Source organism: Strix aluco, chromosome Z, assembly GCF_031877795.1.
Source record: "Strix aluco isolate bStrAlu1 chromosome Z, bStrAlu1.hap1, whole genome shotgun sequence".
Taxonomy (NCBI): Eukaryota; Metazoa; Chordata; class Aves; order Strigiformes; family Strigidae; genus Strix; species Strix aluco.
The window spans coordinates 58779908-58804863 of record NC_133971.1 but is presented as its reverse complement, the minus strand read 5'-3'; the positions used below and the strand labels follow the sequence as shown (position 1 = coordinate 58804863).

At 39.6% G+C, this 24956-nt stretch overlaps 2 protein-coding genes across 13 annotated transcripts in view; one reads left to right on the top strand and one right to left on the bottom strand.

Annotated features, from left to right (window-relative positions):
• Nucleotides 1–9174, top strand: part of GNE (glucosamine (UDP-N-acetyl)-2-epimerase/N-acetylmannosamine kinase) — a 30230-nt gene extending 21056 nt beyond the window's left edge. For all 7 annotated transcript variants that reach the window (XM_074812917.1, XM_074812916.1, XM_074812918.1 and 4 more), the window contains 5 exons: nucleotides 624–753; nucleotides 3821–4042; nucleotides 5104–5286; nucleotides 5945–6061; nucleotides 6793–9174. In XM_074812917.1, coding sequence (XP_074669018.1) covers nucleotides 624–753; nucleotides 3821–4042; nucleotides 5104–5286; nucleotides 5945–6061; nucleotides 6793–7028 — 888 coding nt within the window. In that variant the 3' untranslated portion in view covers nucleotides 7029–9174. The remainder of the gene's footprint in view (nucleotides 1–623; nucleotides 754–3820; nucleotides 4043–5103; nucleotides 5287–5944; nucleotides 6062–6792) is intronic.
• Nucleotides 1947–24956, bottom strand: part of CLTA (clathrin light chain A) — a 28467-nt gene continuing 5457 nt past the window's right edge. The window contains exons 2-8 of one of the 6 annotated variants that reach the window (XM_074812924.1): nucleotides 22742–22779; nucleotides 20745–20862; nucleotides 19690–19801; nucleotides 18239–18292; nucleotides 17034–17069; nucleotides 14870–15067; nucleotides 5997–6024 (exon numbers count right to left, since the gene is read on the bottom strand). In XM_074812924.1, coding sequence (XP_074669025.1) covers nucleotides 6012–6024; nucleotides 14870–15067; nucleotides 17034–17069; nucleotides 18239–18292; nucleotides 19690–19801; nucleotides 20745–20862; nucleotides 22742–22779 — 569 coding nt within the window. In that variant the 3' untranslated portion in view covers nucleotides 5997–6011. Of the gene's footprint in view, nucleotides 1995–5996; nucleotides 6025–14869; nucleotides 15068–15592; nucleotides 16038–17033; nucleotides 17070–18238; nucleotides 18293–19689; nucleotides 19802–20744; nucleotides 20863–22741; nucleotides 22780–24956 lie in introns of those variants that run through there. The other 5 variants (XM_074812925.1, XM_074812926.1, XM_074812928.1 and 2 more) reach the window with 5 other exon arrangements.

The window sequence follows — 24956 nt, the reverse complement described above, 5'->3', positions numbered from 1 at the left end:
ACAGTAGATGGTACTCCAGAAATATTTCAAGTGACTCAGTAGTGCTTAGAAGAAGTTATTTCTGAAAGGATAGTAATCTTGACACTGAAATTTCTAGAATTTCTCTCTGGCTGACTCTCCTCCTGCTGGTAAAATAGCAATCTGTGTGACACCGTGCAAAATTTTCACGTAGTTAAATTGGAAACACTTTATTCTTAAAGCACTATGGGTTTTCTGTTCTTTTCAGCAATTGCTATTCTTTTACTTTTTTCCAACACTTTAGTATTGAGCTTAAGTGCATTGCTGTATCATGGTTTACTCCTAACAACAGTTCCAGTAGCTCCTGTGGTATTTCCTTACATGATCCATGTGTTCCTTAAAATATGTATTTTATTTCAGCCAGGGGAGGTTGATTACAGAAGCAGAATGTAATGCCTAATCTTGCAAACTTGTCCCGCAGAGTTGTCGGGAATCTTGCACAGAACTGCCTGTAGGACCAAGATCTAAGGCATGCATCTGTATTTTTTTTTTAAGAGAGAAGTTATGACTCTCCATTTTCAAGTTGACCTGTAGTTTAAAGTGAAGAGAAATTTCATCATGAAGTACATTTCTGTGGGGCATGTTTTGTTGTTTTTAATTTCTAGGGTGAAATAGTTAAGAAGTATACCCAGCTCAACCCTAAAACTTATGAAGACAGACTAGAATTAATTCTAAAGATGTGTGTAGAGGCTGCATCAGAGGCAGTAAATGTGAACTGCAGAATTTTGGGAGTAGGTAAGTTAACAAATAATAACTTTGGTTTTTCATCTTAAGTTTTTCAACATGAAATGAAATCACTACCAATTAATTTAAAACACCTTCTTAAAACAGATTTTGTGTATTTTAAGCTCTTAAATTAACGCTAAAACTTTTTAAAATGTCTGTGAAAATAAGAAGCCGACTATAAAGACTGAAGTTGCCCCAGTCTGTAACAACGACAAAAGCAATCTGCTAAGTTATATCTAAACTATGTCTAAAATGTGTGGTATATAGATTTTTGTGGATTTTGAAGCTCCCTGCAGTCTCAGAATTGTGAGTCAGATGCTTAGTGTATATTGAAACAGCTCTTGAAACAACTGCAGCTGAGCCAAGTTTCCTCTACTGTCTGTAAGCCTTTCTTTATGGCCAGGATAAACTGTGAAACAGAATTCTCAGTTACACTAGGGCAGAGTAGAAGGCTAAAATGTTAGATTAAATTTGCAGCTAACAAACAAGCAGACTTTTTGTTGATTTCCAGTTTACTTATACTGTACTAGAGTTCCGAATTAAACTGTGTGTTTATACCAGACAGGACTTCTTCAGTTTAGTGATGACTGGGAACTTTGGGCTTAGATATTACAATTATTTATGTAGGTGTCAAGTCATGTGTCCTGGATTTTTAAGAAGGAGGTAAAATCCTCATTTTAGCTGAGAAATGTTCCAAAAGAAAATAAGTTTGCTCCAGACCAAAATTTACTTGAAACACACAATATGAAGAAAAGATAATTTGAACTTCTTTTAAAAGTATTATTCAGAACAATGTTAAGTACACAAAGCCATAAGAAGAAAAATGTCAGACCTTCAAATCAAATCTTTCAGACTATCTGCTGGGTAGTACACATAACCACCCAGATTATTTTATTGTGCTCAAAGGCTAAATCTTGAAAGTCTCATAGTTCCTGTAGAAAAGATGGTAAATTCTGCAGCAGTCACTATTGCAAGTATCTAAGAAAGTTTACAGTCAGCTATCTTTATTAGTATAATGAAACCAGAGGTTTGTATATGGGGAAAAAACTCACCTTTTGTTTGTCATTTTACAAGAATTACATTCCTATTTATTCTTCAGACCCCTTCCTTATGTGACTGATTGCTTACTGTTCAATTACTGAGTAATGAGGGCAAAAGTTGTGCTACAGAATATGAAATTTCTTACCTGGCTGTTTTTCTTAGCTGCTCCTTTTGTCATTCAGACTCACAGTTGGATTGGAATAAGAATACTAGATGAAATTGAAAGTTCTCTTTAGAGAATAAATATATAATTCCTATGGGAATAATTAATGTGTTAGATTCTAGTAATTTCCTTAAGGCTAATAATCATAAAAGGGAGAATTCATATAACTTTGGAGAAATTTTTGCAAGACTGAGCAGAAGGGCGGGACTTAATCCTGGACTTTTTATCAGTAACACTGTCCTTCCAGATATCGTAGGTAAGTGTAAAGGTAATAAGCACCAGAAATGAATAAGGAGAAAAGAGCTACTAACAGAAAGCAATGAAAAAAAAGTGTTTCCTCCTTTTAGTCCTATAAACTGCTGTCAGGCACTCAAAATACTAGCTATATGAGCATAAGTTCAGTTGAAGAACTCCCACTAATACAAAACAGGTTTGCAGAGTGATTAAAAATTAGGACTCTGGAGGAAAAAAAAAGCATCATTTTCAACATCTTTTTGTCTTGATGATAAATAAGTCTAGATTGCAACAGCTCTGCAGTTAGTTTTGATTTTTCAAAACAAGGCATTTATATTAAAAACTGTTTGATAAAAATGAGGGAAAAGTAAAGACTATCAGGGCCAAAGGACACTAGCAGCTGTTACTCTTTTTTTTTTTTTACTTTTACAAAACACAAATTTTAAACCAAAGGATGCCCAGATCTATACACAAACGTTTCATAGAGGTACTTGTGAGAGCTATCTATTTACTGCTATTAGGCAGTATTTAAGTTATCTTTCTGGAGCTGACAGTAGAGAAAAGAGGATAAAGAGATAGCTTCTGCTAATTCCCATAGTTGTTTACCTCAATTACAGAATTATGCCATTTAGAAAAAGTAGACATGTTCTAGTAAGCTGTTGCTGAGTTAGCAACTAAGTATTAAATAAGGTTTTATTGTAATAAACATTTGGTTTTTAAAATCCTAGGGAGACCTTCAAAGATTGACATTGGGAATGTCATTCCTATTAGGTACTTGCTGACAGGTTCTCAGATGATATTTGTTCTTTACAAAGTGAGATTAGGGTCTTACAGCTTTAATGTTCAATTCAGTAGTTTTTTAGTTCAATTCAGTAGTCTTTGTAGTTTTTGTGGCTGCTTTCTACTATAATGTTAACACTGGGACTCTTTTTTTCTGAACATCTTCAGAAAAGTGACACAATTACATAATCTCTGTAATAGATCAAATGTTCAAACTTTGTTGTCTAGAGCTAAACACCTACATAATAGAGTGGCCTACTTTTCAAAGGTCCTGACAGAGTCCATCAACTTTGGAAGCCTCTCCAGCTAGAGAAAACTGGTTTGGCCTATTATTAGCCATTATTCTGTTCCATAGACAAATCTCTGAATACAGTCTTGATTTTTCTGGAAAAAAATGTATTTTTAAATAGAAATCACTACTCAAAGTCCAGTGATTACTTTTAGTCATTCTAAATCTTGAGAGTTACAGCAAATTTCAGGATAATTCTACTGTTTCAGGGTTTGAACAATTTATTTTATACAGTTTGCTACTGTATGTCTTTCATAAATGACTAAAAAGAAACATAAGTATTAAGTGATTTACTGCAGTCTTGCCTGAAGTAGAACATTAACCCTAACCATTACCCATCTAGTTAAGATAACTGGGTGCATTGTGATTAGAGCAATGGAGTTCTATGAATTATCTTCACATGTTAAGAAATTGCACTGCCAGTAATAGTAATTTTTACTTTCATGTTCTGCTTCAAAGCCTGTTAGTAGAAATAAAAATACTTGTCATTGCAAAGAGAAAAACATGTTTTACTTAAAGTACTATATGAACTTAGTTTTGATTTTGTCTCCTGTATTTCTGGGACTTAGGTATTTCCACAGGTGGACGGGTAAACCCCCGAGAAGGAATTGTGCTTCACTCTACAAAACTCATTCAGGAGTGGAGTTCTGTGGATCTCAGAACTCCAATATCTGATGCTCTGCACCTGCCAGTCTGGGTGGACAATGATGGAAACTGTGCTGCTCTAGCAGAGAGGAAATTTGGTCATGGAAAAGGAATAGAAAACTTTGTAACACTCATTACTGGTACAGGTGGGTATGTTAAGAGTGCAATGAAACCCAGAGTCAAAATACCAGCACCATCACTCAGAGGATCAGCTGATGTTAAAAGCATAAACACCACCACTGTGCCTGGAAAACCCTAATACACTAGGTTCTTAAACCAAAAATTCTTTTGCCACTGTAACTATTTGTTTCTTTTAGGGTACTTTTTAATTTATTCAGGCAAATGAAACCTTTTGCATACCATAAGCTTCTTGATAAAAGAAGTTCTGCTGATACAGCTATAAGGCAACCATTTTTTTTTTAAATTAGGAAAATCTGAGCAACTTTAGCTGGAATAATTTTGCTTTTTTCAGCTTTATAGCTTAATTCTCTTCCAGCTGCAGAAATACAAGTCAGATCAGGGTATGTATCTAGACGATAAGGAACTGAATATGAGACATGATTCTTACATCTCAAATGCAAATGTGGGTTAACTTTTCTCAGTTGTTAAGTATATAGTCATTTTTGTCTATATATATAGTTATATATATATATATAGGTTTTTATATATATATATAGAGAGAGAGAGTCATATTACTGGTAACAGTAATAACTAGCTGGTGAATCCCCACCTAGGGTTTGGGAAGGGGCAGCAGAGGATTGCAGATTTAAGTGTCCTGGCTCTTTAGTACACAAGTTTAGCTGTCTAAATACAACATTAAAACATCTCCTCTGAAATGCAAAATTTTAAGGCCACTTGAAAGGTTAGTTTTGTGCATAAAGAGTGTAACTCACAAGCATAAAAGATCTGTCATAGTAGTTCAGTGCCATCCATAGGCTTTTTGAGAAAGGAGCAGCATTATATACCATTTTGATATATACATGAATAGGAGGGGGCTATGAGCTTGCTTATTAGGTGTGTCGAAGTGTTCTTCAATAACCAGTAATTCTTGGTTTCCAGTATAGAAGACCATTGATGCACATACTTTATCTTGTCTGTCATAGCGTAAGCAAATGTCAATGTCCTGCAGAATTGGGGCCTTTAAAAACTGTTGGGTTTGGTTTTGTTTGAGTTTTTTTTAATTGTAGAAGTTTTCACATCTTTGCAGGAATTGGAGGTGGAATCGTTCATCAACACGAATTGATCCATGGCAGTTCTTTCTGTGCTGCTGAGCTTGGGCATATTGTTGTATCTCTAGATGGACCAGAGTGCCTGTGTGGTAGCCAAGGATGTATAGAAGCATATGCCTCTGGAATAGCTTTACAGAGAGAAGCTAAGAAACTGCATGACGGTATCTATGTACTTTATTTTTGAAAAGAAGATTACTAAATTGCAGTATTGGAAGAAATTTGCAAAGATGATGTTAAGAAAAATAGACCTACCATCTTTTTTCTAGGAGGAGATGAGAATAGGTGTACAGGCAACCAGATAGAATTTCTGTGTATGGCTAACCCAGGAGCCGCCAGAATCCGCATAGCACAATACATTCTCTTTCACTGATAGCAATACCCAGGGCAAGCCACATTTGGAACCACTGGTCTCAAAATTATGAGAAGCATGTAGTAGAGTTTAGTCTCTCCTTTTTAAGTGTGCTGTAATATAATCTGACAGGCATTCTGTGAGGTTTGGTTTCACAGGGATTGTCTCTCAGCAATAGCTTCTCAGTCTTAGATAAGTTTGAGAACATTCATATTTGATTTTATTAACTTTTGGAGCTGACACGACTAGTGAATTACCATACTATAGCTCAGTTTGTTCTACTTCTGCAAGTAGTTCCCTAAATCATACGGATATGACTGCTTTGGCTAAACTCAGGGTTGGACAGATTGCTCTGGATTCAGCTTGCAAGTAAGAGATACAAAGATTTTAACTGCCTGTTTGTCACCCTCCATTTCTTGACTTACCACATCACCATGTTTTTCTCTTGGCTTTTTCTCCTCTTCAAACAGAGGATCTGCTTTTAGTAGAAGGAATGTCAATGAAGAAGGAGGAGGTTGTTAGTGCTGCACATCTCATTCAAGCAGCTAAACTTGGGAACACAAAAGCAGACAGCATTCTCAGAACAGGTGAGAACGTAGACCAAAGGATGGAACACTCCCATGATTATATTTTTGGGGATACAGAAATGGTAATGCACTGTAACCCTACAAATACAACTCTACATGTTGAGGACATCTTTATATAAAATTTACTAATGGTAATGAAATGTTAAATACAAATGCTGGAGAAAATGTGAGCAGAAGTGTGTATTAAAGGTCTCCGTACCAATAAATGAGAAGATGAAAAGCTTCTGCAAAGATCAGTTTTAAAAAAAGGGAAGTCTCAACATTCTCATATTGGAAAATTTAGGGACATTTCATTGTAGGCAGGTGAATGGCTAGCCTGAGCAAGCAAAGCCAATTTACATATTACTTTACATGAGATATTTTACTGTTTTACTAGCTTTCAGCACAGCCCTTTTCCTCATATGTAGCTGATACCACTAAGATGGTAGAGTAACGCTTTCCTATTTTCTCTTAGTTTACAAATGTGGTAATGCATTGCTTTGTCTTTCACATCCATATCATTGGATTACGCATTATTGTGCAATAAAATTGCCTTTTTTTTTTACTTTTGAAAGAAAAATTAATGGCAAACTCATATTGTCTGATAACATAAACTCAAAACTGTCTGCCATATGGAATAGAACATTTTCCTGACAGTGTCTTTTGCTGCTAACAAACAGACATATTTCAACTACTGATGCCTGGACTGCGTTGAGTATTCTACTTAATTTCTTTTTACTTTATCTTTTCAGCTGGGACAGCATTGGGCCTTGGAGTTGTGAACATTCTGCACACCATGAACCCCTCTCTTGTGATCCTTTCTGGAGTTCTAGCTAGCCACTATGTTAATGCTGTCAAAGATGTGATAAATCAACAGGCTCTGTCCTCTGTTAAAACTGTGGATGTGGTGGTCTCAAATCTAGCAGATCCTGCTCTTCTTGGAGCTGCCAGTCTGGTACTGGATTATACTACACGTAGAATATACTAGGTACATGGAAGAATTATAGAAATGGACTATTCAAATTCCCAATGGGTGGAGGGAATACTTTGCCCCAAATTTTTCTTTGACAGCAGCTGCTGAATCAGAGTAGTGATCTGAATAGTTAGTGATGACTTCAGCATTTCCTAACTGAGGTATTATCTTTTTGTATTTTTCCTAAATTTCATCTGACTTTTTAGGAACTAATTTGCAGTTCTGGTTTTAATTATTGGTAAGCCCGTATGTTGCTTTAAGTGTAGCTGAATTATTTATGAGCAAATCTTGATGTATGGTGTGTCAAATTATAGCTAACACTTGGGGATCCATATCTCATTTCCTACCTGTGTAAAATGAGAAGTCTACAATGTGACCAGCTTTTCAGTTTCCAGACTTCTACCCACAAAGTAAATATGATGTAATCACCAATAGCAGGTAGTAATTTCAGTGGGTGGAAATAAGGAAAGTTGCCTCTACAATCAAAAAGGCTGCATCTAGAAATTGTGGTTCGTGAAGGACTTAGTGGAGGCAGTTATTTATTACATCACCTTTAGAGGGCAGAGTCCCATCTTAGAAGCTTTGCATATGAAGGAAAAAGACCATGGCCTAGTGAGCTTACAGCCTACAGAGCAATCCAAACAAACCGACAAGTGTAGCAGCGAGCATCTTTGTCTTCTGGCTATGGCCAGAAGTAAATTATTTGAATTTTATTGTTCAGGGTTTTCTCAAAGGACTTAGTCTTACATTGTCTGCCAAATTAGCAGAGAGAGGACTGTTTATTCCTTGGTAGCTGGTTAGATGAATTTCAACTGTGTGGCACATCTGATTGTAAAGATTCTACCTTTCAAGAAAATCTTCCACTGAAGAGTGACATAGTGCATCTCCTCAGGAGTTCTGGGTGGCTGCAGGTACACTGTTCTTGTCCTGCATTCACCATCAGCTCACAGGATGGAAAGGCAAATCTGAGCCTCATCCTCACCTTCAAGACATTCAGAAACCTGGGAGCAAAGTATGTCAAATACCAATGAAGGCTTGCCTAGGTAAACCATGGTTTATGTTTCTTTAACTAGCCCTTCTTGATATATGGCACACTTTCAAGATACTGTATTAATCAATATTTGACAGAAGGAGAAACTGAAAAATAGACCCATCTAACTGATCAGTTAGAAGATACCTGTGGAGGAACAGCCACATGACCATCCTCTGTCCTGCATTTAATGGCCTATTTTGACATGTATTCTCAGAAGCCCAGAATGTACTAGTACAGGGGAATAAAAGGGGCTACTTCCACACTTGAACTTCTCCAACCAAAATGAAACAACATTCTACAACCACTGCCCTCTTCTGTACAATAATCTTGGACTGAATAGCTGTTAGTATAGTGAACCACTGTACTGGCTAATTCTGGCATATAATCTACAGAAGTTGCCTTCACTTCATCCTCTCTTTTGCAAGGAATGCTTACTGAGAACTCACATTTTCACAGCAGATTTTAGAAACACCATCAGATCTCCTTCTTGATGTCTTCAGGAATAATGGCACAGCCTCTATACCATAGTTTTTCTTGGAATCAGCCAATGCTAGCTCTTAACCAGTTGCAAAGTTATAGCAGGCTTTATGTCACTGGGGTTCTTAGTTCTTCTTCCTATGTGTCTTGGTTTACTTGGTGATTTCCACTAACTTCAATACCAGAGCAGTAGCTCCTTGAGCAGGTCAAGGAGAAATCACCTTTGCTGTATGGTGATTGTAGCTCATGTCAGGAGTAACAGGATTGAGGTTCTAACAGCCCTGTCATTTGATCTTTTCATCCTCTACCATCACAAGGAATGCCTGAATAAAAGTGGGACCAGGCTTTTGCTTTACAGACCTCCTGAAGCTCTTTATTTTTGATATCTCAGATTCCAGTCCTGTTCTTCCCTAGCAGCTGAAGGGATGGTGCAGGCATAGGCAAAACATGAAGGACTAAAACACATTTGAAAAGTTATACTCTAAACACCTTTAATGTCTAGTCCTGTTAAAATGATTCTTCAAGTGTTTTTGAAGAAGTTTTTTCTGTCAACTGGACAAGAACCTGCTGCAGAAGCCCTTGCACTGTTTCTTGAGAAGTTTGTGGGTTTATAAAATCAGAAAGAATAAAAACTCTTATTTAATAGCATAATAGTGATTTTGTTTGTTTCTCCTTCCTACCCTATTCAGGCACTTTATTGTGGATCAGAGGTTTTATGGACACTAGCTCCCACTTCTGTCTAGTCCTAGGGGGAGCAAACATCAGGTGTTCACAGAACATCTGCAATACTGTGCTATCTGATTACTTGATGTGGCCCTATGTCCTTTAGAGCAGCCCAAACCATGAAAGTCATGGGCTCCAGTGAGGACAAACCAGCCTTTATGTCCATTACCAAGAGGGAAGGGGAGTGAAAGCACAATAGCTGAACTCCCTTTCCCCATCTATTATCAGCATTTCAGAGCCCAAAGAGCAGTGCATTCTCACTACCTGCACTGGCAGCATCTGCCAGTAGTACCTGTTGTAGGAGGAGGTTTGGTTTTGCAGTCCCTGGTAAGCGCATGCAGTAGAATGCCACTGTCCTGTTCCTTAAGTAGAATTGCATATGACATTCAAGAGCTTGGGCAGGAGGAGACCTCTCATGGGCACGCATGTTTATAATAGCATTCATGAGCAAGCACCAGTAGTACTTAAAACAGCAGAGTTGCAAAGTGACTTAAAACTGGAGTTCTTAGTGCTGTAGCTTGTAATTCATGTAACCACTGTAAGTCCTCTACTAGTCCCTGTACAGCACTGCTCCTCATCCTCGCAGCTGGTGGAAAAAGACTGCTTTGTCCATGACAGCTCTGCCTAAGCATAGAAACCCAACCAGCCAGGACTTGGTACCATGAGGAGGCCAGTTGAGTTCTGCTAGCTATCTTTTTTACAGATTATTGCTGATGCTTTGCAAGCCACATAGCTAATCAGAACAGCATCAAGGTTTGGAATTTCAATTTGGTCTCCTGAGCATCAAGTTTAGTTATTCAGTATTTTGAATCTCTGGTCTGCCATCCAAACACTCAGAATTAACAAATGCCTTGGCCTTCTGGTGGTTTTGAAGCACTGTCCTTCCTCCATTTAAGTGTATCAAAATTGTCATAAGCTTGGACATACTAACAATGGAGGCAATGTCAAGTTTGTATCACAAAAACACAGACAGTAAGGTGCAGACAGAGTTTATACTTTGATTCAATCTGCATCTGATTGCTGTGTCCCTTTCAAATTCTGTGGAGAGTACACAGGCATTAGTAAAGGCAAAACACCTGGACTGTATACCCCTTCAACCATTCCAGATAATTGTATTTGGAAAATGATTTATCAAAGGCACATTAGAACTAGTGCTTTGGCAGCTGATGTGTACGTGCTAAAACCATGTATTTAGTATAGTTGGCTTCGTGTAGCACCAAGCTATGTTTGCTTTGTAATCTGAAAGCAGATGGTTTGCACTGTGGGCACATAACATGTTTTAGTAACAACTAAAAAATGCTCATGAGATTCTGAAGCCTTGCTTAAGTTTGCGCATACAGCTGTAGCACTTGTGGGTTGGTTCATCTGGCAAGTTCACACAAACAAGATCAAACCCTATTCTTTGCTGTGGTGCCCAAACCACCCGCTGCTTCTACATTGCAGTTTGGTATAAAGTGAAAGATGCCTGCTTTTTCAGATTGAGCAAGGCAATGAGAAGACAAGTAATACAGCCTGTTCTTTCTGCTGTTGTCATAATTGAGGAAAGTTTTTGGGTTCACAGCCCTCCTTCTGACCTCACACAGATTAGCAGTTGTATCCCAAACAAATCACAAATTACTGTCAGGCTGTTACTGGTAGCTGAAGAAAGCTTTGCATGCTTGGAAACACACATTTTTGTCCCTTAGTCTAAAAAGAGATAACGCATCTCCACACCACTTTTGCCTTGCTTGTACTATTAGACCACCATTGCTGTAACTCTGTATCTGCAGATGTTCTGAATACTAAGTCTTCCTTTTTTTTTTTTTTTGTATAAAGCACATCACATAGAAATTTTAAATGCCGATAAAATGCCAAATTTGTGCTTAATTAAATAGAAACTGTATGAAGACTGTATTTAAGGTAAAATTATAAAGAAGTAGCCTGATTTTTTCCAGAGGTTCTTTTAATTTCAATTCTACAACCCTACAGTAAGGATGGATTGTTATGACCCAGACTGGGAGCCCAGAGAGTCATCAAGGTTCTGTGATCCCCTCAGGTTAAATGAAGGTGAAAAGACACCAAACAACCAGTTAAAATATTTTACTTGCATAGAAACAACCTAAACTTGGAAAAGGATAATAAGCAATGTGGTCTCTTATTGATAAATCTGTAAGAAACAAAAGAAAGTAAGTGAAAGAAAAGGGAGAGAAAGAGAGTCAAAGAATCCAGATCACCACCCAGGTTCCAGTGTTGTCTCAGGTCCAGTGATCTTGGGTGGTGGGTGCATACCCAGGAAAGTTTTCTGTCACCTTTTTAAGTTCATCTTATCAGCTGATTTGCATAGTAGACAAAGAGAGGTAGGTATTCCATGAACTCATTTGCATGAGACAGGGAAAAGGTGGAGCGTGGGTTCTGCGTGCATTGAGGGCAAATGGGGTGCATTAATCCTTCGGTCCAATTGAGTCAGTGGTCATTACCTCCTCCACCACCTTTACCTCTTCCTCAGTTTTTACTTCTTGGCAATTATCCAGCCTTTAGCTCCATCTGGTGCCAGGGTTTTCTCTCTTAGCTCTTATTCAAGTCTACAGTCATAAAGTGTAGGCATTAACCTGACACAGTTTTAGTCAGTCTGTGTCTCCTCCCTTCGAGGCTTATCGAGGCAATTTGGCTATTCAACTGCAAGGAAGCACAGCCATGCACCCTTTGATACACTCAGTGCTTCCCTAGGCAGATAATTCATTCCTTAGACTAATCACAAAGGCCACAATTTGTCCTTGAGGCTTTCTGTGTCAATGAATGTTTGAGGCATTAATTCCTTCAGTTCCTCACAGGATACAGCACTTGTAAAACAGCTAGTAAGATTTTAACCTCCTCCACATCTCATGCCTTCAGCCAGGTAAAATTTCTGCACATGGTAACCAGCTGTGACCAGTAAACAGCCCCACGAAGCACAAGATTAAATGTTTGCTTGTAACTGTAGGCAAAGGCATTGCAACACTGTAATCATACATAACTGTCAGTGAAACTTGCATTACTGATGCAAGATATACTACAACTCTCCCATGTTGAACAGTGTTGAGTAGCCCTTCCTCTCTCAAACTAGAAGATACCAAACACTTCAATGGACCATCCCCTATGAAGTCAGACTACAAAGGCCTGAGTTGTCAGTAACCTTGTAACATCTGAGGACCCTGCAGACCTGGTGCAGCCGCAGGCACACTACCACCCAGTGCCAGTGTGTTGCGGCAGCACAACTGTTCTGTAGATGAACAAGCTTACCCACATGACAGGTACTATTGGAGGAATTCTCTTTTGGCAAAGACAGACACCCACCTTATCCATTCTAAAATACAAACCAGTAAACTATACATTTCCCTCTTTACCAGCTGCTCAGAAAAAAAAAAACCATCAGCAAGAAACAGACAAGCCAGAGCATGCTGGTTTATGACCACTTAAAAGTATTCCTCAAGCTAAGAAGGTGCAGTGCTATCATTTTCAGGCTCCCTGCTTTCTAATGAGCCCATGACCTTCTCTCCATCCCCCTTCTCTACAAGTGCCCATTATTTCATACTGACAGGGTGCTGGCTGCCACCTGATCACAAGCTAAACAAAGCAATTTCTATGCCAGAATGTATTCAGCAGGAGTCTGCAGCTTCTCTCTCAATGCTGCATAAGATCTTTGTGCAGATACATGTAGGATACTAAGTGTCCAGTTTTTCTTCCAAATTTCACTCATTCAGTTTTCTGCATCAGCTACATGCTATGGAGATAAACAGCAACAGTGGGAAGTTAAGGCCAGTAAACAGAGGAATGAGTACACTCAACTAGGCCAGAGGTACCAGAGAGTTGTCACATGAAGTCACAAAACAAAATTACAAATGCTGACCTCTGAAGGAAACAAAGTCAATGTTCAGAAGTAGAAACAAGGGCTCAGATTTGCCCAAATAAAGCCAAGTATTCCTTTGCTCACAAGGTCTAAGTATATAAAATAATTCTCAGTCACAGAAAGTGTGACTAGAACACTGGGGAGGCCACACCACTGGGGAGGCCACATCTGGAGTGCTGGGTCCAGTTCTGGGCTCCCCAGTAGAACAGACATACATACTGGAAAGAGTCCAACAAAGGGCCACAAAGATGATTTAATCAACTAGAGCATATCTCCTGTGAGGAAAGGCTGAGAGAACTGGGACTGTTCAGCCTGGGAAAGAGAAGGCTCTGGGGGAATCTCATCAATGTGCACATATATCTGGAGGGTGGCCGCAAAGATGACAGAGATAGGCTCTTTTCAGTGGTGCCCAGTTACAGGACAAGAGGCACTGGGCACAGACAAACACAGGAGGTTCTTCCTGAACACCAGGAAACACTTTTTCACTGTGAGGGTGACCAAGCACTGGCACAGGCTGCCCAGAGGTGGTAGACTCTCCCCTCCCTGGAGATCTTCAAAAGCCATCTGGACATGGTCCTGGACAGCCAGCTCTAGGTGGCCCTGCCTGAGCAGGGAGGTTGGACCAGATGACCTCCAGAGGTCTCTTCCAAACTCAGCCTTTCTGTAATTCCGTGACAGCACTGATACAGGAGGTAGGAAGGAGACAATGAGCTAGCATACTTGAACATAAAATCAAGGCAGAAGAGAGAATCTACAAAATCTCAGCACAAGAGCTAGAAGAGGTAACCAAATCTCACAGAGCTGCTTGTTAAGTGTTCCAGCTAGATGATATACTCAAAAAAACCTGCAGAGACATTGTTAGTCCATGCAAAAGCAGCTTATAAAACACTGCTTCAACTTCTGTAACATTGCTTTGGCCTTGAATTTGAGAGTCTTTGCCCATTTTCTTGGATTGCACCTCAAAACCATGCCCTAGCACAGATAAATGTCCTATGAGATAGGACAACATGGTGATTGTTGCATAACCCAGTGTACAGGAACCCCTCTAATCTGCTGATCTTTCACATCCCGGTAAATTCAAATTAACAATTTAAACATTGTATATTTAATGCAGTGGAGTTTTCTCTATTAAATTACCAATTAATTTAAAAAGCCTTTGCTTGTAGAATCTTGGGGTGAGTAGAAGAAATGAAGTTTTCAGTGAAGGTGAATGCATAATTGGTCAAGGCTAGCATTAAGTATTATATCAGCATTCTATGGATTTGCTCTGTGCTTCAGTCCTATTCAACTTACCTGTGGTATCCCTGTGCAGTTCAGGAAATATTTTCCCGCTTTAATCTTCCATGGAATTAAGCTTCCAGACCTGTAGTCTACTACCATTTTCATGACCACTCAGTGCTTGTAAATACACTTGCAAACATGAGAATAGCTCCAGTCACTACAGACCACAGTAAGGTACAGATTAACTATTGAAGTCCAGGTGGCAACCGTTTATTCATTATCTTATCCACCAAAGGGACACAGCTGTAGTAAGAGAGTTGCTGTGCAGTAACTCCCTGAACCTTAGTGAGTTTTAATCTGCATCTGCAGCCCGCTTCAAACTGCCTGGACTAACCTTCCAGCTTGTACAGAAAAAAGTATTAAAGCAATTCTGCTACACACTAGTTAAGCTACTGTATCTTTGACAAAAAATGGTGAAATAATGTATGAGACTGAACAGACTATTCTTACAAGATAGACAGCTAAGGTAAGTCTTACCAGAGCAAGGCTAGAATACAGCCCCTGTGAATGCTGGGTGAGACTAGAGAGCCAAGGAAGCAGTAGAACAATGATTTTTCTGGATCAGTTTGTTTCAAATTCGAACACCTTGGCAGACAGAGCTCCAACCCAGTAGATGAGCAGCAGTTAAGAGCAAGTCTTCCCTTCTCTTGCTCTCCAAATCTCCAGTCCACCACCCTGGTGGAAAAAAGTGTCTGCAAGAGTTAGTAAGGACAAGGACACAGTTCAAAAAGACCCAAACAGCCTCTGCACAACAGGACTTTGCATATGAAGCCAGCACTGAACACAAGGGCAGACTAGAATATGCAGTAGAATATCAAAGGCTTTAACTACTCAGTGCCCTGTATTCTATTTCTAGCCTAAGATGTGCAGCTGCAGTGACAGCAGAAAACTACACAGAACTGCTTATCTGCCAAAGGCAGTGTCCTCAGTTCTGCTAGTGAGGTAAGCACCTTAACATGCCTGCTGCTCCTGTTTCCTAGAGCTTCTATCCTGTGTGATAAATTGGATAGCGAAGCCCTCAAGAGCTTTAAGAATGCTTATAGAGACAAGCAGAATGGACTCTCAGAGACCAGGACCGTTGCTGGCTGGTCAGTCATCAGCAAGGTGAAATCACTAGCAATTAAAAGAAATGCTTGCTCACACTCAAACACCCCCTGTCAAAAGGGAGTAGGAGACCTTAATTCATCCAAAGTCAACACATTTTGCTGTTTAACAGATCTTTAATATCAGTAATGCGGGAAGTGACATCTCAGTGCACAACAGCACAGAGACTACAATTTTGGAGGTTCTCCCATTTCATACACAGAAAGGAAACATGAGGAAGAACATGCAATCAGACAATGATCAGCTCTAGATACATAATGAGGTTTGGTCCAAAAAACCCATTGAAACAGTTAATCCAATTACTGCGAACATAGCTTCTCTGAGTAAGGTTAAGATATTGCATTTGTAGTGTTTCCACTGTGCTTTCCTTCAGCGAACCAGAGGAGCCTGCTTGAGTGAGATGAGGACTGAACGCATGCGGGACACATCTTTTGCCTGCTTACTAGACTTGGGATTAAAGTCACAGAGCTGAGCCACACGTTCCCACTCAGTGCCTGGAAAAATGTCTTCTGCATCATTCACAAAGGCTTCTTCAGCTGCCCTAAAAGCAATGCAATGCACCTTGTGTTAATGCCCAACATATAAGGCACTCCTTCCCTCTTACAGGATGCAGTTTCTTTCAGCATGTTTCATAAATGTGACCTGACAGCTATTTGCAGTCATTATGGCTACTTAAGCTCCCTCTGCCCCAACCCTGGAGATGAAAGTAGGTTGCAGTAGTATGCTATGCACAAGCAGTGCAGAGGATTGTTGTGTAAAATGTTGGAATACAGGTGCTTGGTTTTAAGAATAGTTACTGAGTCTTTGCCTAAGGAGTCACCACACAAACTGCCAGGAAGTTTATTTATGGTAAAATGTATTTATGGTAAAATGCCCAAGTCTTAACTAGTTAAGCCTCTGCCATTTGATGGCACTTGCCAACTGGAAATTTACAACTCCCTGCAAGCATATCTTAAAACAGATTCCATCTGAGGATTTAAATCAGCCCCAAGGCCTACAGGCCATCATAAATCTATCTGCTGATGATTCCCAATGCTGTAATGAAGCAGCATGAGTCAAAAGGAATTAAGTCATAAATCCATGCTTGCGGGTGCTATAGATTGGCAGAGGGCGTGACTTTTTTTGAGGTCAGCTCTTGGGATAAACACATTTCCCCTCCTCTTACCCTAAGGAGATGTTGTACATTATGTACAGGTTAGTGCCAGTGGCTTCACAGCTGTATCCTTTAGGCATTGTTATGCTGCCAGCAGCATTGCTTCAATGCAGTGATAACACTCCAGCATCTAGTTTACATGAACTGTGAGGCCCTGGTAGCTGCCTGAGTGCAAGAGCAGTAAGCATCAAGAGATCAAACCAAATCCATCTACTCCAACAAGCAGTACAGAAAAAGCAGTGAAGATGACTCTCCCATGAGGGTTCAGCACTGTTCACAGGGATGATAAGGTTACAGACACCACTGAAGACAAGGGTCACTACAACACTGCTACTTTATGTGACATGACACTTTTAAGGGGCAGTGAAGATTTTTTTACTTAACTGTTCTAGGCTGTAGCAAGGATGATTTATGTTTGTGCTTAAAGGTGAAGAGAAGAAAAGAAACAAGGAGAGAAAGTTTAAGTCAGATATAGAAAATGAGAATGAGTTTAAGGCAGATGATCAGCTGGCTGAACATGCACTAGTAGCTTAGCCTACATGCATGAAACAGGCTGCCAGTTTTATTCTGCAGCACTTATACTGCACAGTATATGAAAATAAGGGTTTTATTGGAAAAAATCTATCAAAATCAACTCCAGAAGACTTTAGAAAAGTCAAACACCACCTGTAAATCCATCATTTCACAAGTCTTTGTTTACATCTACCTAAACTTAGGTAAGGAATTCCACACTGGACCTTCAATATTAATGCACTCAAAGCCACAACATGGCTCACCAATGCACCTTCTAAAGGTGTCACCTTAGAATCTGTGACATGACCATCTTTCAATTCAAGTCTACAAATTAAGGGAAGAAATTAAAATACATGAACAAGCCAATGAACATTGCAATACTTCCATCTCATGGAAACTAACATACCTGGTCTTGGCTATATTCGCATTGATTCACTAGGCTGGCACAGAGATGCTCCCAAACGTTCTCCCAGCAGCTAACACTGATTTTTCAATACCACCTCCTTGTACTTTTAATCTGTTTTCTAATAGCATCCTATTTCTATATGCATGCACCTCTTCTACCCTGATTTATGGCAAGTGATTCCCTTCTACCTGCCTTGGGTTGCAGAGCTTTATGTGAATATTTTTCTGATTATGTAGGCCAATGAGCAGAGATCAGGAGCTCAATACCTATTACAGAGAATGCAGAGTTAAACATGTTTCTCTGTGGAAGTGACTAGGACTAAATACAGCACCTGTGTGAGACTGCAGACACTAAACCACATACCCAGCAAAGCATATGGCCTGGAAACAACTGTAAACCCGTACATCCAAAGAGTACTTAAGTAACTACCAAAATTCCAGTGGTATGTAATCAGAAAGTGCTGGATGTTGTACAGTGTATGGGATCCTTATAGGAAAACTGCACTTAATACTGCAGATCACAGTCAGTCCAAAAAATAAAGGCTATTTACTTATATTAACTTATACTGTCCTGAAATATTCAGAAGTCACCTTCAGACATTCAGCACTATTTCTGATCCTCCTCATCACCTAGTTGACTAGCAAGCAGAGTTAGTAGTTAAGCAACATACACATAACCAATCACATCAGCGAAGGGTTGTTTGTAGAAAGCTTCATCTGCCACCCTAGGTAGCAAGTAGTCCAACAGGCAGGCAAGCAGGCAGGAGAAAAGAGATAAGGATGAGAAGTACGGAACACAGCTGAAGGCAGTTTTAACAAGCACATTAACCTTGTATCACCTAGACTTACAGTAACAGGAAAGTATCTACCACATAGCATGTATCAACTAAGCTCAGAGGGGCAACACAAAAGGTCTGTTACATCCTAGAAGTTGGGACCAGCTAGTTTAGGACTAGAATGCCAGTGTTAGCATTAGGCTACTTCCAGTAAACAGAAACTACCATTAAGAGAGAGATCTCACCAGGCTGCTGAGAATGCCAAACACTCCTGCGCAACACTTGCTATATGGACCATGCTCCAGAATGCATACCCTGCACTCAAACACTGGCCACAGTAAAGATATGGGGGTATTATGAACTCTGGCCACCAACTAGAAGATTACCAATCCCGTTTCCCTTTCTTGGCCCAACCAAGAGACTGTACCTCAGTGAATATAAGTGTCAAATCCATAATTCTATAGGAAATGTAGGCCTCCCTTTTTCCTTTAGTAAAAAGTAGGGTCTACTTAGGACTCTACTTACTCAAGAAAAACCTGCTGGCCATTTTGATAAGAAAAATGGTGTTTCAAAAAAACAGTTCATCTTGATGTCTGTGGGTTCCCAAATTATAAAGCAGCCCTGATGATTACCTGGACAGAATGACACTGGCAACCCTAGGTCAGAAGTAGAGATCTAAGCGGTACCAAGTCAGTACTATCATATTTACCTTTACATAGCTTGAAGTTGAAACTTCACAGGGAACCTCTAAGAAAGTGTAAGAGCTTACTAGACTAGCAGCCAAGCCATTAGTTTCTGCCCCAGGGTTCATAATTAGACAATTCAAACCCAACATAGACACAGCATTTAGTTTTTCACTAGCAAAACTGAGTCAGGTTATTTCTCAAACACTTCCAAAAGGAGCAGCCAAAGGTTTTAAGATACCTAACGAAATAACATGTAGCAAAGACTAACTAGAACGCCACCTCCATGTATTCTAAAGATAACAAGTAAGATTGCTAGTCTCAAGGTAGTTACAGTCACTGAAGACCTGTGCAGCTAGGAGGATGCAAACAAGTGGGCAGACTAAAACTTCTTCTGGCCACGTTCAAACTTTGTGTCTTAAAGAATCTTCAGTAATTCTGCTTCATTATCTTCATGTTTTATCTTGCTATTCTTGGACATTTAATCTAGATTCTAAAGATAACTTAAAAAGATAGTCTACCACTGGAGACCCATTTCTTAGTAGGACAGGTTACTTTAATGATCTGAAGGCCTAGTGCTTTATGACATACTAGAACTATTTTAATCTCTCCCCCACTTTCATACCCAGTACCATAACTCTTCAGATGGCTGGAGAAACTTACCTGTTGCTGGCTTTTGTTTTCTGGAGCTTTTCATCTTGCCTTGCATACCAGTCCTCTAACTCCTTTATTGCTTTCTCCTTCCATTCTGCTTCCTGCTTTCGTGAGTTCACATCTGAAGATTTAAGAATTGATTTGTTTGGATCTTGCTAACGTTTCAGCTGATGGCTCAGGGTGCAGACTTCCTGATTTGGACCATGACAACTCTAAATATTCAGAGGATTAGCTAGACAGGACACCTGCACTGTGTAACTGGGACACTCCAGTTTAGGATAGGCATTTGTAGACTAATTCAGATTCAGTAAGCCTGTTTGCCTGCAAACTGTTCAAAAACAGAAACAGTCACTTTGCTATGCTAGCACTAGAACAAAGCTCAGTAAAGACTCTGTGCTTCGACAAAGTGAGGAAGCCTGGCACTCAGCATGCTTTTACAACCAGCCTACAGTTCAGGACAAGCTCCTCTGCTGTAACTAGCCCAGAAGAAGAGCAACAGGCTCAGCTTTACCCAGATTCACATTGTACAGAAGGTTCTGTCCTAACAATTTCAAGCAAAGCCTCCTCCCTAATATAAGTGGAAAGCATATCAGTTTGTAGGCTTGTAGAAGCTGTCCACAGGTAGGTATCACTGCATTTGACAGCTGTATTTAGTCTAGTTACTAGTCCATTACTTAACTATTAGATTAAGATCCATGTGACAACAGATGGCCTCAACAATTACAAAATGAGCAATCTTTATAATTTGAAAAAAGTGCTGATGGCTGCAGTATTTATTCACTCTTTTCTTCTGATAAAAGCTGTTCGTGTTTCTGTCAGCTTATTTGTAAGTAAAGGGCAGACCACATGAACACTCTTAAGGTTCAGAGGGTCACTTGTTTGCTGACTCCTACACCAGTATTAAGTCTGCTTACTGGAAGACTCATCCAGGCTTGCTGCTCAAACTCAATAAGCATGTTAGATTCCAAAGAGCCAGAAGCCACGGTTGATAATTCTGCTGCTGAAGAAGCTGCCATTAAATTACTCACAAGCAAGAACACTACTGCAACAAACAGCCTCCTTACCAAGATGCTCCAGACGCTCCTTTTGCTCCTCTCTCCACTTATGAATACTCTCCGGTTCTGACTGCAGTCGATCTACTTGGGATATGGCAGCACAGGAGTCTGTTGGACCATTACTCTCCTTAAAGGGAAGGAATAGTAATGTCATTTATACATGACAACTGAATATTTCAGGTAACGGCCTGCAAGTTACATAAAATTAAGACTCTATTTGAACTGAGCACATAACACATCCATCTGATGTTATACTGCATTTCCACCATTAACATGAAAAACATCTTGACACAAATTACAGCAGGATTGACAGGACTGCCTCTAGCAATCAGGGATCAAACACAAATTCAAGTCAACTGGGAAGACAAAGTGTGCCAGAGCTCTGCACCTGAAGAAAGCAGAAAACAATACCCAGCACCTCACTATGCAGTTGTAGGCCTAGAGATCCTCCAGTTCATTTCACCTTAAATATTTGCTGTGAAAGTAATTTTTATTTTTTTTACAGTTTTGTGTGTAGGAGCTTAAAATATTCTCTGTAACTTATTTGTCTACTGGGCACATTTGAGAATTTAACTGATATTAAAAGGCAATGTCCTTTAAAGACATTACAGAATATTGATTGCTGTATTCAGCTTAGAACACAGGAGGCATTTCAACATTTAAGCATCAAAACAGTGTGAGTACTAGCATACCTTTTACTATACAATAGCTCAAAAACTTCCAATGGAAAGGGCTATCATTAATACACTAGATTCTCAAAGCTAATGAATATTGTGCTATTTGCCACAGAGGATAGTCCAAGTCCAACAACTTTTATTCATTCACTCTACTCTTAACAGACCTAAGAAATACCACTCCTGACAGTACCGGATGGATTGCAGCTAATGACAGACTTGGCTGCATCTTGCCCATCTTTGGACCTCCTATAGCCCTCAATGAAGGAATAATCCAAAGAAAGGGAGCTACACTGTTGCAATAGCACCAGGCTTCACATGCAATCCAAACCAAAATAAATTGGCCAGTTGCACAGCCAAACTAGTTACAGGTAGCTAAAAAAAAAGTTAGGTATAGCCCATTCAGTCTGTTCTTCCTCATTAAGAGGAATTCCTATCACCCAGAACAGCTGGTCACTTAGAATTGCAAACACAAAATCAAGGTATTGCATCTACCTTTGGTTGTATAAGGAAGCACAAAGGGCCAGTAAGATACAGTTTTCGCATCAATCTCACAGCAATGGTGAGGATATAAAAATGTTAGCAGCAGTGAAAGCTGTTTGTTTCTCCACAAAGCTCAGCATTCACTTAAAACTCTATGGAGAAGTAGCTCATACACTGCCCCTTTCCCGAGAATTAATTTAATCTGGGCTATCTATCTGACTTTGATACCAGGCAAAGACAATGCCTTACCCAAACTAGCGTGAAATTCAGTTACAACACAGTGATTGTTTTAGCATGCCTCATTCCTCCCTGACACTAATAAAGCAAGTATCTCCTCCTTTTGTCATTACCATGACTACCACGCTTTCACATGAGCTACCTAGCCAGCACCTTAATTTAATGCAACTTTATGTCACTAAGAAGGGTATAATGTTTTCAGTCAGCTCCCTGTAAGACCAATTTTGGTAAGACAACCAGGATGCATGAATTATCCTTAAAGAACAAGCAATTCAGAAAAATATGCTTTAAGCTAGGTAGTCAGAGCATGCTTTCACCTTCTTAGGCAGTGGCAAGTCAATGTTAAATCACACCACAGAGCCTGACAGTCTGCTTACAGTGGTTATGTCCTATTAAGCCATATTTCAAAATGGACTGCTGCTTTAAGTTGCCTCTTAAGTTCAGAGGAGGGGCCTATAAAGAGCATTAACAGCTTTATGAGATAAACTATCAGAATGTAAGTTCCTCTTCAGAGATGAGATAAAAGTACATTAGAGACAAGAAATGGGAAATATTAGTCTAGATTAAGGTAAAGTTCTCAGAGTAGAACAGCACATTCTAAGTACATCTTACCTTATAGACATCTCCATTAATCACCCCATCAACAGCACCTGTAAAGAAGTGACTGTAGTTTAGCCATTCGAGAAAAGACAGAACAGCCAGATTTACAGATTTCAGTAACTTGTATGGAAAGCTTTACAATAAGTGTTACTTGATACCCTGCAGGGTCACTTCCTTGTCTCTGCACTTTTCTGGACAGGCACATGAAATCAAATGAGCCATTATTCTGCAGAACCAGTAATACAAGGTCATTTCATCATGAGATCATGCTTCAGGCTACATAAACAGCAGACCTGATACAAACAGTGTCCTAAAGTTACTCCCACTTTCTCCTCCCTGTCTTAGAGACAGACTACTAGACAACTGTTCAGAAGTTAAGCAGCATGACACTTGCTGTTCTAGTCTCTACCTGGAAGATTAACAATCCTGCAGCCAACACTTAGTAATTCTTATCCTAGTTGGTTACCTCCTAATTCCTAGTCAGCTCAAAAGATAGAGCTAACATTACTAGCAAAGTCACCTTTCTGCTACCTTCTGTGATGACATGTTTGATAGCTTCCTACTTCAGCTACAGCATTATTCCCCCTGAAGTGACACTGGCAGTACAGCCTCAGGAACAGGATCAGTGAGGAATCTTTGCCCCAAAACCCTAAAATTTCACCTTAGTAAAACACAACCATAGGGAACATATGTCAGTTGTGAGACAGATATTTGAGTTTGTGAAAGTATTTAAATCTCTATGTAAAACACACCAAGATTTTCAAGAACCACTAAATCTCAGTAAGGCACCTCTCTGCAACAATGCAACATAACATTTGCCTGTGTGACATAACAAGTCATGTTACTACCTTTGTCTCAATGTGCTACCATGGATAAATTTATCACACAGAAGTGTTTTTACCATGTCTATATACTCTCCAGTGAAAGAACAGACTGTACCAAAGTCACCAACAGCAAGCAGAAAATAAAATTATTTTGCACTTCTTAAATAAGATAGCTAATTCACCTAAACCTAAGAGCATTATGCTGCTGTATCCTCTATTTCTTTGTGACTATGTATGCCCCAGTTTCATGCTAGCAGCGTTAATGACACACAGGAAGCTCTTCATACTCTTTATCAAGGAAGTAGGCAAGTATTATGCAGTCCTTATCCCTGAGCCCTGAATAGCAATCATTAACTGTATTAGGTAGAGGACTGTAAAGTCATTAGTTCAAACATGGTAGTTAAGTTAGAAGATGTTAGTCTCCAACAATATCATTACTAACTTCTGTAAGGGAAGTCTCAAGTTAACAGAAACTAGCTTTTCAGTTAAGAGAACCCAGTATTTTATAACTACACTCCTACATCTGAAAGGCGGTAGCTACTTTGTCTGATTGCTACTCCTCTGCAAGTTACTGAAGTCAAAAAGAACTGGTTTGAGAGGCACGTAAAGCTAACAGCATCTGCTTCACACCAGCTACTCTGCACATCAGTTACCGTCAATCTGGAAGCTCCCTCACAGCAGATTTGTAGACATCACTGCACATACAGTGACTTGGGCAGCTACAGCTACAATTCTACTAAATAGGTTTATGAAGACTGAAGCCCGCAAAGAAAACATGCTTACACTTCACTGTCCTTCGCTTTAAGCCCATCTGCACTACAGACGCATGCTGCAGCTACTCACTTTGATTTGATAGGGCTGCAATTAAAGCTAAGCCAGGGTCTATAACTCACACTGACATTAACAGCTTGAATAAGCCAGCTTCCCACTCTGCCTACCTTGGAAGAGCAGAGAGCAATTCACACATTGAGACAATCAAACTGGAGACACAAGTTTATTGCTACAACACCCAAGAGAGGCTAGCCTTCAAATATATGTAGTTCTCATCTCCAGAAGGAAGGCAGTTGTTTCATGAGAGAGACTCCCTGGGAAACACTGACCAACCAACCAGGTGAAAGTGCTAATAAGTCTTGAAGATTCTTCCAAGAAATGTAATAATACGATTAAGTTTTCTTGTCACACACAAAAAAAAATTATTCAGGTCTTCAGTACTCAGACTAGTAGTCTGCTGATGGAACAACAGCATTGCTGAGGGCTGCAGCTGAGATAAAATGGATGTGTTTGTCTTAGGGCCACTTTTCTTCTGTGTAAGAAACAGCCACAGAGCTAAGTGTTTCCAGAGGGCACCCACATTAGAAGCATTAAAAATATTAAAAACTTCCCATCTGTTTTGAGCTCCCTAG